The 15,889-nt window shown below is 38.1% G+C and overlaps 1 protein-coding gene across 1 annotated transcript in view; it reads left to right on the forward strand.

Moving 5' to 3' along the window:
• The window catches only part of COL21A1 (collagen type XXI alpha 1 chain), a 234,742-nt gene that overhangs the window by 94,975 nt on the left and 123,878 nt on the right, over positions 1–15,889 (forward strand). The window contains exons 4-7 of the mRNA XM_061397807.1: positions 9,405–9,573; positions 10,013–10,229; positions 12,899–13,072; positions 14,144–14,221. Of these exons, the coding sequence (XP_061253791.1) occupies positions 9,405–9,573; positions 10,013–10,229; positions 12,899–13,072; positions 14,144–14,221 (638 nt within the window). The remainder of the gene's footprint in view (positions 1–9,404; positions 9,574–10,012; positions 10,230–12,898; positions 13,073–14,143; positions 14,222–15,889) is intronic.

Here is a 15,889-nt window from a genome sequence, read left to right on the forward strand (position 1 = left end):
TTGGAAAAGACTCTGATGCTGGGAGGGATTGGGGGCAGGAGGAGAAGGGGACGACAGAGGATGAGATGGCTGGATGGCATCACTGACTCGATGGACCTGAGTCTGAGTGAACTCTGGGAGATGGTGATGGACAGGGAGGCCTGGCATGCTGCAATTCATGGGGTCGCAAAGAGTCGGACACAACTGAGCAACTGAACTGAACTGAGCCTAATCTCTGGAGTTAGAACCAGATTTGAATTTGGTTCTTGACTTGATCAATATCACTCTTTCTAAATATGATCTTAGTCTAATTGACTGACTCCAACTTTGTAATAGAGGCCTGATTTTCATTTTGTTTCATCATTTTATCTTGTATTTGTGTTAAATAATAATAGCATTTATTATCTCATACAGTTTCTGTGGATCAGGAACATGGGCAAAGCTAGGCTGGGTGATCCTGACTCAGGTTCTCTCAAGGAATGCAATCAAGATATCAGTTGGGGTGGCAGTCAGCTGAAGGCTTGACTGGCGCTGGAGGTCTGCTTCTAAGGTGACTCACTCACAAGGTTGGCGAGTCGGTGCTGTTGCTGGCAGGAGGTCTCAGTTCCTGGGCAGGTAAACATCTCTAAGGAGCTATTTGAGCATCCCTGCAACATGACGACTTGGCTTCCCCCAGAGTAAGTCATCCAAGAGAGCCAGAGAGACAGCAGTGTCTTTCCTGTTGGTCACAGAGGTCAGCCCTATCAGTGTGAGAGCAAAGAGACCACATTGTATGCAGATTATTATCAGCATGCTAGAGGCTAGAGCAACAGAGAGACATGTTAAGATGACTGGATGTCTGTTAAATAAACAATAGAGTTAGCATGTTAAAATGATGCATAACTAATATTTAACAAAACTTCTTCTCATTTAAGTTAAAAATGAAAAAAAGGAGTAAACAATGAGTTATAGGAATGGGATAAAGACTATTATCTGGATTTGCATAAAGGTAAAATGCACTACCTTTCTCCATCTCTAGTATTCAATCAGAGAAAGGAATAGCTTAACATTTCATCACATAATCAATGCTTTTAAAATGAAAACTGACAAAACCAGATGAGTTATGTTTGTAATTACCCTTTATTTTCCAAGCCAAGGATGGATTTCTGTTCCTTATATTTTTCTCATTGTTGAAAAATAATACATTCTATGTTAGTGGGACTACTCACTGGTGAAAAAGATTTTTACTTTTCTGGGTTGTGCACAAGTTGTACTTAAGGCTAATTGGAGTTTATTGGTTCCGTTGACTCACCACTGAAAGGAGTCTTATAAAAATCTATGCTTACTAGGTCCCACTGTCAGTCATGTGTTTGGCAGACATCTTCCTCTGATGAAGTATTGTTGACTTTAAATCAATCTATATTTCAAGACAGTAGGAATGCTTGCTGGCTAAAAGGATGAGATCATTTAATCTGTGATGAGAAAAGAAATTTTGTGACTCTGGGCTTTGGTAAATGGACTTCTGCTTGGATAATTTATTTAGGATTTGCTATTGCTATTTTATTGTATTTCCAATATGATGAGATGGAATCTAAGTTATTACGGTCTTAGTACTAAATTGAAACTGAAACCATGGTGGATGTGGCACCCTTTCTATGACTTGTACATTACATGATACTAAAGTCCCTGATGATAAAACATATTCAGAAAGGCAAATTATTAAATTGCCACTGAATGTCATTGAGGAATGTGTGTCAGTGACACCTATACTCACATGTGCCTTACCATTAAGGGCAAGTTCAGTTCAGGAAAGTTTAAAGGAGCTGGCTTGCATAGATCTGAGCTGTACACTCAGATACAACTATATTTTATTGGACTACTGGATCTGGATCAGTAAAATTTCTTTCAGTCTCTGACTGCAAATCTCCACATAAATTTCCCCAGTTATCAATAAAATATGTGACTTCTGCAGAGGGGTGGCTTACAAACAATATAACAAGTAGAATTGGATTGAATAGGCACTTATAAACTAGGCTAGTTGAGATCTGGAAAAATGTGTTCATTATTAATTAGTATGATAATCCCACATCTTGTTAACATCTGGCTTCCCTGGTGGCTCAGTTCAGTCACTAAATCGTGTCCAACTCTTTGCAACCCCATGGATTGCAGCACACCAGGCTTCCCTGTCCATCACCAACTCCTGGAGCTTGCTCAAACTCATGTCCATTGAGTCAGTGATGCCATCCAGCCATCTCATCCTCTGTCATCCTCTTCTCCTCCTGCCTTCAATCTTTCCCAGCATCAGGGTCTCAGGGTCTTTTCCAATGAGTCAGTTCTTTGCCTCAGGCAGCCAAAGTATTGGAGTTTCACCTTCAGCATCAGTCCTTCCAATGAATATTCAGGAGTGATTTCCTTTAGGATGGATTGTTTGGATCTCCTTGCAGTCCAAGGAACTCTCAGGAGTCTTCTCCAACACCACAGTTCAAAAGCATCAATTTTTCAGTGCTCAGCTTTCTTTATAATCCAACTCTCACATCCATACATGACTACTGGAAAAACCATAGCTTTGACTAGACAGACTTTTGTTGACAAAGTAATGTCTCTGCTTTTTAATATGCTGTCTAGGTTGGTCATTAGCTCTTCTTCCAAGGAGCAAGCATCTTTTAATTTCATGGCTGCAATCACCATCTGCAGTGATTTTGGAGCCCCCCAAAATAAAGTCTGTCACTGTTTCCTCATCTATTTACCATGAAGTGATGGGACCAGATGCCATGATCTTAGTTTTCTGAATGTTGAGTTTTAAGCCAACCTTTTCACTCTCACTTTCATCAAGAGTCTCTTTAATTCCTCTTTGCTTTCTGCCATAAGGATGGTGTTATCTGCGTATCTGAGGTTATTAATATTTCTCCTGGCAATCTTGATTCCAGCTGTGCTTCTTCCAGTCCAGCGTTTCTCATGACATACTCTGCATAGAAGTCAAATAAACAGGGTGACAATATACAACCTGGATATACTCCTTTATCGATTTGGAACCAGTCTGTTGTTCCATGTACAGTTCTAACTGTTGCTTCCTGACCTGCATACAGATTTATCAGGAGGCAGGTCAGGTGGTCTGGTATTCTCGTCTCTTCAAGAATTTTCCACAGTTTGTTGTGATCCACACAAATCTTTGGCATAGTCAATAAAGCAGAAGCAGATATTTTTCTGGAACTCTCTTGCATTTTCAGTGATCCATCGGATGTTGGCCATTTGATCTCTGTTTCCTTTGCCTTTTCTCAATCCAGCTTGAACATCTGGAATTTCTTGGTTCACGAACTGATAAAGCCTGGTTGGAGAATTTTTGAGCATTACTTTGCTAGCATGTGAGATGAGTGCAATTGTACAGTAGTTTGAGTATCCTTTGGCTTTGCTTTTCTTTGGGATTGGAATGAAAACTGACCTTTCCAGTCCTGTGGCTCAGCAGTAGAGAATATGTCTGCTGATGCAGGAGATGCAGGAGACACAGGTTTGATCCTTGGGTTGAGAAGATACCCCGAAGGAGGAAATGGCAACCCCTTCTGCTATTTTTGCCAGGAAAATCAAATGGACAGAGGAGTCTGGCAGGCTATAGTCCATGGGGTCACCAAGAGTCAGACATGCACACACAGAAAGGAGTAGCTGGACATATCTAATTGTCCTGGCCAGACTCAAAAGATGGACAGTTTTTCTGTCCCTGACTATGGTAGGATTTTAAATAGAGCATGTTTTTATGACCCTGATGAGACTGAATCACTTATATTACTTAGCCCTTAGATTTAACAGGAAGCAATTATCACTGCACCCTAGTGTTTAAAATAAGCTGGAGTGATCTATGCTTGCTCCAGAAAGCATTCCTTTCCTGAATACTCTCTGAACATATTGGGCTAAAATTACAACTGTTTAGTTTCCTGCACTTGCAAACTTAGATCTTGAGTTCTTTTTCTTTTTTTGTCCTTGCTCCTAAATGTACTTCTTCAAACTAACTTGCTTTATCTAGATTGTTCAACTTAGCTGTTATGGATATTATCCTCTGACTGACTCTGTTAGCATTTGATTTTCTTGGTCCTTAAAATAACTTCCAAGTTCCAATTTTTATTCCCAGTTTCCAGTAGAAATTGGTTGTATGCTTATACATACATCTTTTTAGGACACTATAGAGGAGTTAGTTATTTACCTTTATTTCCCTGGCAGATTTTGGAACAATTGTTGGTTGGCAATGAAAGCAGCTTTTTATGTACAGAAACTTCCTTTTACCTGTCTCCCATAGCCAGTGTATGCAAACGTACCAACTGTATTTGAGCATTTTAGCTACATTTTACTTTTCAGTTCCTGTGTATGAGGATATTTTATTGTTCTTGTAGGTGAGCAAATAGGGAAGAAAGATTATTCCTTCAAGAAAATATGAGGGTACCAGGGGCTGAGAAGAGAGAAACCATGAGGAGTTATTGTCCAATGGGTACAAAGTTTGTATTTCTGAAAACTGAAGCTCTTCTGCTTTAGTGGTTTTTCCTTGTTTTCTTTTCTGGTTCCCTGAATAGGGGTGTTGGTTATACAACATTTGAATATACTTAATGGTAGTGAATTTACACTTAAAAATAGTCAAAATGATAAATTTTACGTTCACTTTACAATTAAAAAATTGAAAGCTGAAAGAAAAATAAAATGTAATTATTTAAATACATTTTCCCTAATGAGAGGGCTTCTCTGATAGATCAAGTGGTAAACAATCTGCCTGCAATGCAGGAGCATAGTAGACACGGGTTAGATCCCTGGGTTGGGAAGATCCCCTGGAGGAGGGCATGGCAACCCACTGCAGTGTTCTTGCTGGAAAATCCCATGGACAGAGGAGCCTGGCGGGCTTCAGTCTGTATGGTTGCAAAGAGCTGTATACGACTGAGCATGCATGATCACTAATGAGATGTGCTGGATATTAATGAAGCCATGGCTATATTGTGATTACTGATATACACTTTTGATTTCATGCACTGGGCCACACTGTTTTCTGTACAATCCTGGAGATTATTAACAGAACACAGTGCAAAAGATTTGATTATAGAAAAAGGATGAGCACAGTACTTGCTTTATTCCCCACACTTGCATGCTATTTTGAAGTTATGAAGCATTTCCACATACATCAATGCATCTGATCATCAGACAAGCCCTGTGAAGGAGAGCATTATTCTCTCTTCACAGATGAGAGGCCGGAGGCTCATGAGAGGTTAAGAGGAAGGCTTTGGTCTAAACCTCAGATTCTGATCTTCAGTTGGAGCTCTTTGTCTAATATCTTATAACTTCTCTTTGGTAAAACAAATCAAAAGAGCAATTCAAATCTGAATATTCTTATGATATAATGTTTAACATATTTTCGTTTCAAATAAAGTTCTTTCTTTTGCAGTTTTAAATCAAATGCATTTGAAATGAGGCTTCATGTTGTTCTGTATTACCCTGCCCCCTGCCAGGAACAAATCTTGCATCATAGTAAGAGGAAGAATTTAATTTATTGATTTATGATTTGAGTTATATAACACAGCCTAAAGTAATGCTCAAAATTCTCCAAGCCAGGCTTCAGCAATACGTGAACTGTGAACTTCCAGATGTTCAAGCTGGTTTTAGAAAAGGCAGAGGAACCAGAGATCCAATTGCCAACATCCACTGGATCATGTAAAAAACAAGAGAGTTCCAGAAAAACATCTATTTCTGCTTTATTGATTATGCCAAAGCCTTTGACTGTGTGGATCACAATAAACTGTGGAAAATTCTGAAAGAGATGGGAATACCAGACCACCTGATCTGCCTCTTGAGAAACCTATATGCAGGTCAGGAAGCAACAGTTAGATCTGGGCATGGAACAACAGAATGCTTCCAAATAGGAAAAGGAGTACGTCAAGGCTGTATATTGTCACCCTGCTTATTTAACTTACATGTAGAGTACATCATGAGAAATGCTGGGCTGGAAGAAACACAAGCTGGAGTCAAGATTGCTGGGGGAAATCTCAATAACCTCAGATATGCAGATAACACCACCCTTATTGCAGAGAGTGAAGAGGAACTAAAAAGCCTCTTGATGAAAGTGAAAGTGGAGAGTGAAAAAGTTGGCTTAAAGCTCAATGTTCAGAAAGCTAAGATCATGGCATCTGGTCCCTTCCCTTCATGGGAAATAGATGGGGAAACAGTGGAAACAGTGGTAGACTTTATTTTTTTGGGCTCCAAAATCACTGCAGATGGTGATTGTGGCCATGAAATTAAAAGACATTTACTCCTTAGAAAGAAAGTTATGACCAACCTAGATAGCATATTCAAAAGCAGAGACATTACTTTGCCAACAAAGGTCCCTGTAGTTAAGGTTATGGTTTTTCCAGTGGTCATGTTTGGATGTGAGAGTTGGACTGTGAAGAAAGCTGAGTGCCGAGGAATTGATGCTTTTGAACTGTGGTGTTGGAGAAGACTCTTGAGAGTCCCTTGGACTGCAAGGAGATCCAACCAGTCCATTCTAAAGGAGATCAGTCCTGGGTGTGCATTGGAAGGACTGATGCTAAAGCTGAAACTCCAGTACTTTGGCCACGTCATGCGAAGAGTTGACTCATTGGAAAAGACTCTGATGTTTGGAGGGATTGGGGGCAGGAGGAGAAGGGGACGACAGAGGATGAGATGGTTGGATGGCATCACTGACTTGATGGACATGAGTCTGAGTGAACTCTGGGAGTTGGTGATGGACAGGGAGGCCTGGCGTGCTGCAGTTTACGGGGTCACAAAGAGTTGGACACGACTGAGTGACTGAACTGAACTGAACATTCAGCATTACTACCACATTTATTCCCTGCTTCTTGTGTTTTCATATGGAGGAGCTTCAGGTAGACTAGCTCTTCTTTTGATAAGTTGTTTTTGATTTTACATTAAAATGAGTTTTTAAATGATAAGAAATCTCAGTTTTAAGTAGAGGTTAAAAGACAAATTAATTCAGTAATGTAGTAAAAGATTAATATTTGTCAGAACATGGATTATTTAAAAATGTAAAGATGGTTTGATAGTGAAGTCAAATTTGTCACTTCTCTGCTCAAAGTTCACTTGAGTTGGCTTTTGTCTGGGTACAGGTAAAGGTTTTTGGTGAGTTCTCATTCTTTCAAATTAAAAGCAGTGCTGCAATGAGTATATAGATTGACCTTTCTCCACTTTCTTTGACTCCTTACCACTCATGAGAAAATGCGTCTTCAGATAAGGGCATCTGAGAAAAGTAGATGGTCATGTTGGCAAAGTCCCTTTAGCTTTTTCTTTTTGGATGGACAGGTTTGTGAAGCTGGAGCTCCATTTTCTCTGTGGATCCTATGTGAGCTTAGGGGCAAGTCCTGTTTCTCAGGTGGCTGGGGAATGAATCAGTCCTGCTGGGCTGCCAGGCAGGGGTGGTTAATTACAGTTCACTGTCTCATCAGACTCAGCGGTTCACACCCTAACCAGCACCTTCTGCTTGCACAGTTTCTGTATCTTCTCATCAGTTAGCGCTAAGCTTCCTAGAGGAAGAAGGATGTGACTGATTAGGTCTTTCAAAACTCAGCAACCTCTGATCTGAGAGGAAAATACCCTTCCCTTCCCAGGGATACATCTAACTCTTTATATCAAAACTTAATATTATTTCCAATATTTCCAATATTGTCCATCAGCAAGCGTGTAGATAATTGTGATATATCCATACAATGGACAGTAATCAGCATCCAAAAGAATGAACTACTGAAACAGCAGCCAGAGTGGATCTAAAATAATCAAGCTGCATGAAAGAAGCCAGACAAGAAAGAGGACTTCCAATACGCTTCCGTCGCTATAGAATTATATGAAATTCAAACTTATTTGTAGTGACAGAAGATGTATCAGTGGTGCCTGAGAATGTGGATGGGATCGGGATAGTGAATGGTGTCAGGAACAGATTGCAGGGAACGTAAGGAAACTTTTGAGGCTGATGCACATGTTCGTTGCTTTGTCGGTGGAGATGGCTTCATGGGTATACACCTGTGTCAAAACTAATCAGATTGTAAACTTTATGTTTGATTTATTGTATCTCAATTTACCTCAATAAAGCTACTGAAATAGCAAAACCCCAGGACTTCCTGGCTGTCTAGTAGTTAAGATACCGAGCTTCTGCCAGAGCGTAAGTTTGATCCCTGGTCAGTAAGATCCCGCATGCTGCGCTGTGTGGCCAGAACAAATAAACAGACAACTGCAGCCAAACAAAGCAAAAACAAAGAAGAAACAAACAAGCAAGCTAAAAAACAACTCAGCATCCTCAGACCTGAAGATGCAAATATCCATATCGTCTCAGGAATACATCTAATTTTATTTATAACAAAGCTTTAATTAATTTCAGTATTCTATGCTACACGGTATGACAGTATTATTGACCTAATAAAATCCATCTCATTACTTTTTATTCTAGGATAAATATGATACTGTTCCCTCTCTTTAATGCTTTTCAGGAGAATGATTATCTTAAAGCACATTTTGTGGAGGTTCTTCTATTTATATTCTGTTAGCTGCTCTATAAAATATAAGCAGTCAGGCTCAGTGTGTATATTATATGATGGCCTTGGAAGAATCTGAAAACATTGCAACATTCCTACAGTATAACAGCTTAATAGCATTTCAACTGTACAGAATTTTCCACATAATTTGAGACACTGGTTTCCCAGATAATTGAAAAGCACATCACATTTTTATAATTTATATAGATGACTGTATAATGCAAACCTTAATGACTCTTCTTAAGGAAAAAGTCTTTATTCATTTATGAATGTGATTAATAGAATATATAATCTGATTAATCATAGATGAGATAATAGGCCCATTTGAAGAATTTCCATGAACAGAAAAGACCCACAGTTAAGTTTTTTCCAGAGTGAGAGAACCAACGACATTTGAACTGTAAGATTATAAACTGCTATAACTGGAAAGAGTATAAGGAGCAACACACATGTTTTTTCTTACCTCTCAAATGCTGGGAAAGCAAGAAAGCAATCAGAGTTCATCTCCCGGATCCAAGAAGTTCAAGGGCAGTATCCAAGGGTGTGTGACTCCCGGACAATCCTGGATGAGAAGCAGAAACCCTGCTCCAGCCTGCCTCTACCGCAGGCCAGGTGTTCCGTTGCTTCTTAGTCACAATAGTGAAGTGTAAAGTTCAGCAGTGTTGCCCTTGAAACAGTTCATGAACAAATATTCGTCTTACATTTCATCCCCTTTTAGGGAGAAAGAAGACAGTTAGGACTCCATTGTCAAGTAACAAAAACACCCTGAAAACAAAACAAAAACGTTTCTCAGAAATACATTGATATACATTTGTGTGCATATAGAGATTTTAGAATTCTATGTTCTTTATTCCTCCCTTAATTTTCTTTTTTGTTGAAGTAACCCATGATTAATCCACTTTTACGCCTTTTCCTTCATAGAATCTGTCTGTCCAACACGAATTCCCGTGGCAGCACGTGATGAGAAGGGGTTTGATATTCTTTTAGGCTTGGGTATAAAGAAAAAGGCTAAGAAGAGAATTCAGCTTTTACCAACAAAGATTAAAGGATATGAAATAACGTCAAAAGTTGATTTATCAGAATTCACAAGGTAAATGTTATATGTATTTTTCTATTTTATTTTATTATTTTTGTGTGTGTTAGTTACTCAGTTGTGTCCAATTCTTTGTGACCCTGTGAACTGTAGCCCACCAGTCTCCTCTGTCCATGGTATTCTTCAGGTAAGAATACTGGGATGGATTGCCATTCCTTCTCCAGGGCATCTTCCCTACCCAGGGATCGAACCCAGGTCTACCTCACTTCAGGCAGATTCTTTACCGTCTGAGTCACCAGGGAAGCCTAATTGCTTTACAGTATGCTAGTTTCTGCTGTACAATAAAGTGAATCAGCTATATGCATACAGATATCCCCTCCCTTTTGAACCTCTCTCCCATCCCCCCATAATGTTGTATGTTGATACAGTTTTTTCTTGATAAATCTGCAGACATGTTGAGAATTCTTTAAGCTTATACACAGTCTTCTGTTTCCAGCAATGTTTTCCCAGAAGGTCTTCCTCCATCATACGTATTTGTCTCCACTCAGAGATTTAAGGTCAAGAAAATGTGGGATTTATGGAGAATTTTAACCATTGATGGAAGGCCACAAATAGCAGTTACCTTAAATGGAGTGGATAAAACATTATTATTTACAACAACCAGCATCATTAATGGCTCACAAGTGGTCACCTTTGCTGACCCTCGCGTTAAGGTAAAGATGCCTGGGTATGATTGTGGTATTCATGGGGAATTAGCATCAAGCTGGCGTGTTTTGGGAGAGGAGAGCCATAATTTAACATGACTGAAAAGATATTGATTTCATAATGTAATTTTGCTTACTGAATAAAAGCAGCAAAGGAAGAAAATTAGTATTTTTTTAATTATTGGAGTGTTGAATTATGATTCGCAGTGTTGTGTTAATTTCTGGTGTACAGCAGAATGGTTCACTTATACGTATATGTTATTCTTTTTCATATTCTTGTCCATTATGGTTTCTCACCGGATATTGAATATAATACTCTCTGCTGTACAGTGGGAAGGACCTTGTCATTTATCCATTGCATATGTAACAGTCTGCATCTACTAATCCCAGACTCATGCTCCACCCCCACGCCCTCCTTCTTGCCAGCCACAGTTTTGTCCTCTATGTCTGTGAGTCTGTTTGTTTCTTAAATCAGTTCATCTGTGTCCTATTTTAGATTCCAGATATCAGTGATATCACACTGTGTTTGTCTTTCTCTTTCTGGCTTGCTTCAGTTAGTATGATCATCTCACCCAAGTTGCCGCAAATGGCATTACTTCATTCTTTTTATGGCTGAGTAGCATTCTATTATATATATAAAACATACATATACATATATAACATCTTCTTTGTGCATTCATCTGTTGATGGACATTTAAGTTGTTTCTGTGTGTTGGCTATTGTAAATAGTGCTGCTATGAACATAGGGATGCATGTATCTTTTTGAAGTTTAGTTTTGTCTGAAGTATAGTATATTGTCTGGATATATAACCAGGAGTGGATCATATGGCAACTCAATTTTAGTGAAAATCTGTCTTAATTCATGTGAGATTATGGGGTGGGGAAAATCATATTTTCAGTGCTTGTTTCTAAGTGCCAGGAATATTTAATTATAATAACCACCCAAGGAAGGCGCTGTTGCTCTTATTTTACAGAAAAAAAAATGTTCAAGGATATTAAGTTCTAGTTAAGTTGTGACATCAGGAATTTAATTTAGGTCTGGTCAGTTTCAAAGCCCATGTTGGTCTGCTTTATACTGTCATGTCCTACAGGATATTGAGGTAAAGTCACATTTGTCAGAACATTAAATACAGGTAGATAATGATATAGAATTTGCATTTATTAGCGGGACAGTTTATATCCCCTGAAGAAACATATATTTAATAAAATATATAAACTAAAAGTGTATTTTCCAAGTCAAATGTGTTCAGAATACAGATATCATGATAAAAGCAATTACATTTTGATTATTATTATAAAAGTCTAATAGTATGTTATATAATTTATGAAATATACAAGGCTGTACATGGAACTATGCATTTTTGCAATTTCTTCATTTGGTGAGAAGAATAAATTTAAAACATTGTTGTCTGCCATTTTCATTAAAGACGATGTGCTGATTCCTGTAAGAAGTGACAAATGAATATGGCATGTTTCTCACCTAAACGAACTTATTTTTAATGTGATATTCAGTGCTTCTGGTATCTCATAGAGATGAAAAATGTTATTGGAATGTGGAAGAAAAAGTGGATTTCAATACAAAATGTGGGCAAGTCTTCATAAATGAGTTGGTTTCTGGAATGGGGTTTGAAGGATGTATAGGATTTTGATGGAGAGAGAGGACACGGAAATCTTGGTTCATTACTAAGGAGTCACGTGTAGTAAAGTGCAGAGTTTTCATTTAGAGCATAGAATGTGGTGCCCCCTGTGTTTCGAGTATAAGATACTCATGCACACAAAAAGCGAGCCAGGTATAAGTTCAAACTTGTATCATATATGTAAACATAGACCTGGGAACTGTACACACGGCTTTACATTTCGTTCAGTCAGTGATGGAATTCCATCAAAAAGTTTTGATCACTGTCCTGTCAGGATCTAAGCAGCTCTCTCCTCTGCTCCTTTCTCTTCTTTCATAAAGAATACCTTTGACTCTTTCCTGGAATTGGGCTTGGTCCTAGAAATACAGAAATGATTAAGATGGGGCATGAGACTACTTCTAGCAGAGGGAAGAAGGTTGGCTTGGAGAGGGAAGGAACAGGGATTGAGATGTGTTTGAAAATTATTCAAACAAAGCAAGATACCTGTGAGCCTAAATTATGACAATGAGAAGGGCAATGGAGAAGTGAATCTGAGTTGTGCTTAAACACATCCTGGCTGGAACTTTGCATCTACCTGGTATGGCAACTGAGGTAAGGAGAAGGAGGTAAGGGTGCTTGCTGTGGTTTAAAAACTGAGGATATTATTAATATCATTTCATGGAGATCAGGAGAAGAAGGTTTGGGGGAGACTGTCCAAGAGGACAGACTAGTTACATGATACACAGATGCCATGAAGTACGTAGGATGAGAGTCCTACTTGAATTGGACTTTAGGAACTTATCTGTGACCTTGAGGGAGTTGTTTCCACAAATACTTTGGCCCAGATACTTCGGAATGTGCGACGGAAACTCATGTAGGGATTAATAAAGTGATTGGTGGGTATTGGCCTTTGGGACCCAGCTCGGGTCAGGGTGAGTTAGAATATGATACAGCCAATCTGTGTGGTACTGATTTATGGTTGATGACTAAAAAATAGAGACAAAGAAAATACAAGTTTGTTAGGAATTCTCTTTATGAATCTCCTGTATTCCCTTCCTATAGATATTATTTGATGAAGGCTGGCATCAGATTCGTCTTTTAGTAACGGAACAAGATGTAACTCTGTATATTGATGATCAACAAATTGAAAACAAGCCATTACATCCAGTGTTAGGGATCTTCATCAGTGGGCAAACCCAAATTGGAAAGTACTCTGGGAAAGAAGAAACTGTCCAAGTGAGTAAAAATGATTTGCTTTTTGCATCCTATAAAATGGAGCTTTAGTGATAGTATTTATCACATTTAATTGTATTTAACTTAATTCCTTTAAGGGACTTAATCAAAAAGTGGTCAGTTCATTAGTGAAATTGTATGTTTGTGTGTATGTATGAAAATGAAAAATCAGACTTAATAAAATAATTCTTAGAAATATGTTCTCCTGAGTGCATGGTAGAATTCTATGTTTTTATGAAACATTAATTTCATATTTCCCAGGAGAAACATAGATTGTATCATGAATTTGGAAAAGATAATATGATTAAAGTTGTGAGTGACAGTTATAAAAATTTCTTTGCAGCTGTGAGGATAAAATTAGATTAATGTGTGTCAGGATTTTCATAAGCAAACCCGTGACTGTTTGGCATTCTTTTAAACTAGCATATCTATTATGGGTTGAGAGGTGTGTATTTCAAGCCCTGTCTTGAAAAATGCTTTATTTGAAAAGGTATGTTTTTCTCACCCTGTTTCTATTAAGAGAAGATGGTGTCATATTCAGATGTATGATTATGGTCTCTGTGTATTAATGTCAAATTGTAGTAAATATTTAAATAGTAATAGGTGCTGGGTTTACTCATCACACAGCTCTCTGTGCCAACAACTAAATCTTGGAAACCAAAGATGGTTTCTTGAGCCTCCTCTGTGCAATCAGGGCTGTGGAGAGATGTGGGGTGAACACAGAAAGCCTGGGGAAGCTTTTCAGTGGCCCAGGAAATGCTTTCTAGAGGAGCTCTTAATACAAGGATGCTACATAAGTACCACTGGGGTTTCCCAAGGAAACCAGAGATTTGTGTTTGGTGCTACGAAAGTTTTCCTTGGAAGTTACATTGCATCACATCTTTATGCTATATGTCAAAAATTCAAATTTTGTGTTTTTATTATTTATTGTATTTTATCGTTATCAAAGATAAGTGCTTTGGTCTGTGTCACATTATTGCTGACTACAGTGACGGCTTCTTTGTATCTGAGTTGCTTTTTATAAAGCCGTTTGTTTGGGCTTCAACTTTAACTTGGCTGGTTTTGTGTTTTCAGTTTGAAGTCCAAAAGCTACGAATCTACTGTGACCCAGAGCAGAACAACCGGGAGACAGCGTGTGAAATACCTGGATTTGTGAGTAGGATGGATTATTTTTTCCACCGGGTGTTGCTTCAGTACTTTCAAAGCAATAAATAGAATGCAGATGGCATGTGAGCTTGAATTTAACTTACAGAGTTAATCTGTTTCTTCATTTTCAGTGCAAATAAAATGATATTGATTAAAACATATTTTGAGGTTCATAATTGAAATACTGTTATTATGTATTAATGTACAAGTGTAAATGGAAGAGCACAGGGAATGTTTTTTCATCATCTTGGGGGTCATTGTTGTTCCACTTCTTGAATGAAGCAGGGTTGGACCTGCTCTAGAAAAACATAGAATTTGTTGTCTGAAAGTCCAGTGAGTAAACCACATTTTTAAACTTGATCGATTGTGTGAGTGAAATACTTTATGTGGCACGATTCTGAAGAGTAGAAAATGATTCATTTTCCTGTTCGTTAGCATGTTTTCTCAAACCATAACGAATATAAAGTTTTCTTCTTATTGTTGTTAGGTAAGATTTTCTTATATTTCTAGGATATAAGCAACTTTCTATTCATTTAGAGATGTTAATGCATTAGGAAGAAAAAGATTATAAACTAAAACGTTAGAGTCTGATCATATGCATGTGTGAGTGTGTGAAATTGATTTTTCTCTGGGCAAAAAAATGGTATGTTGTTGGTAATGCAGATATGGTAGAATGTAAAACTTTTTGACAATGTGAATTCTCAGTGACATATGAGCCCTACATGGTTCTTTTCCTTGTTATAGTCTTGTTGTCATCATCTTCCTTTTCCCTATTAAAGTGAATAACTTATGGGTTCACATCTTCTGAAAATTTGAAAGCGCAGAGCAGTGCATTTAAGGGATCTATAATAAAAATCAACAATGGAAACTTCTAGAAATGATTTCTTCTGAGTTTTTCTACTTTAACTGTTTAAACATTGTAACTTTTGTTTTATATATACTTATAACTTGGAATATAAATTTCTTTCATTTAAACACTATGATGTTTATTTTAGATGCTTATAACTTAGAATATGAATTTCTCCTAAAACCATTAAACAGTTATTGCATTTTGAGAGTCCATTGTGCATACTTGATTTGTTGTATTTCTCCATTGACATTTGCCATGACCATGGCCACTCCACCCCCTGCCTCCCATAATAGAAGCATAGCTTGAGACTGTAGATTCTGAGTTCTCATATCCACCTTCTGTGTTTTAATGGCTCCTTCCTCACTTTCATGTGTGACTTCTTCAGGTTTGTTTATACCCTTTTTCATCTTTATTCCCATCTTCTCATTTTCTGATTGAACTTGTTATTTGGAAAGACTACTAACCCATTTTAAATCGTGCATTATTCAGTAAGAAATAGATTGTTTAGCAAGAAGCTTTCCTAAAGTAAATTGCATAAAATTGAATGCATGTAGTTTGTGACTTGCTGAGATGTGTTTTGTCTTTTTCTCTGGTTCTCACGTGATTTCCAGGGTGCTAAGTCACTTCAGTTGTGTCCAACTCTTTGCAATGCTGAGGACTGTAGCCTGCTAGGCTCCTCTGTCCATGGGACTGTCCAGGCAAGAATCCTGGAGTGAGTTGCCCTGCCCTCCTCCGGGGGATCTCTCTGACCCAGGGACTGAATCCGAGTCTCTTATGTCTCTCTGGAGAATTCCATGGACAGAAGAGCCTGGTGGATGACAATC

Source organism: Bos javanicus, chromosome 23 (assembly GCF_032452875.1).
Source record: "Bos javanicus breed banteng chromosome 23, ARS-OSU_banteng_1.0, whole genome shotgun sequence".
NCBI classification, from domain to species: Eukaryota; Metazoa; Chordata; class Mammalia; order Artiodactyla; family Bovidae; genus Bos; species Bos javanicus.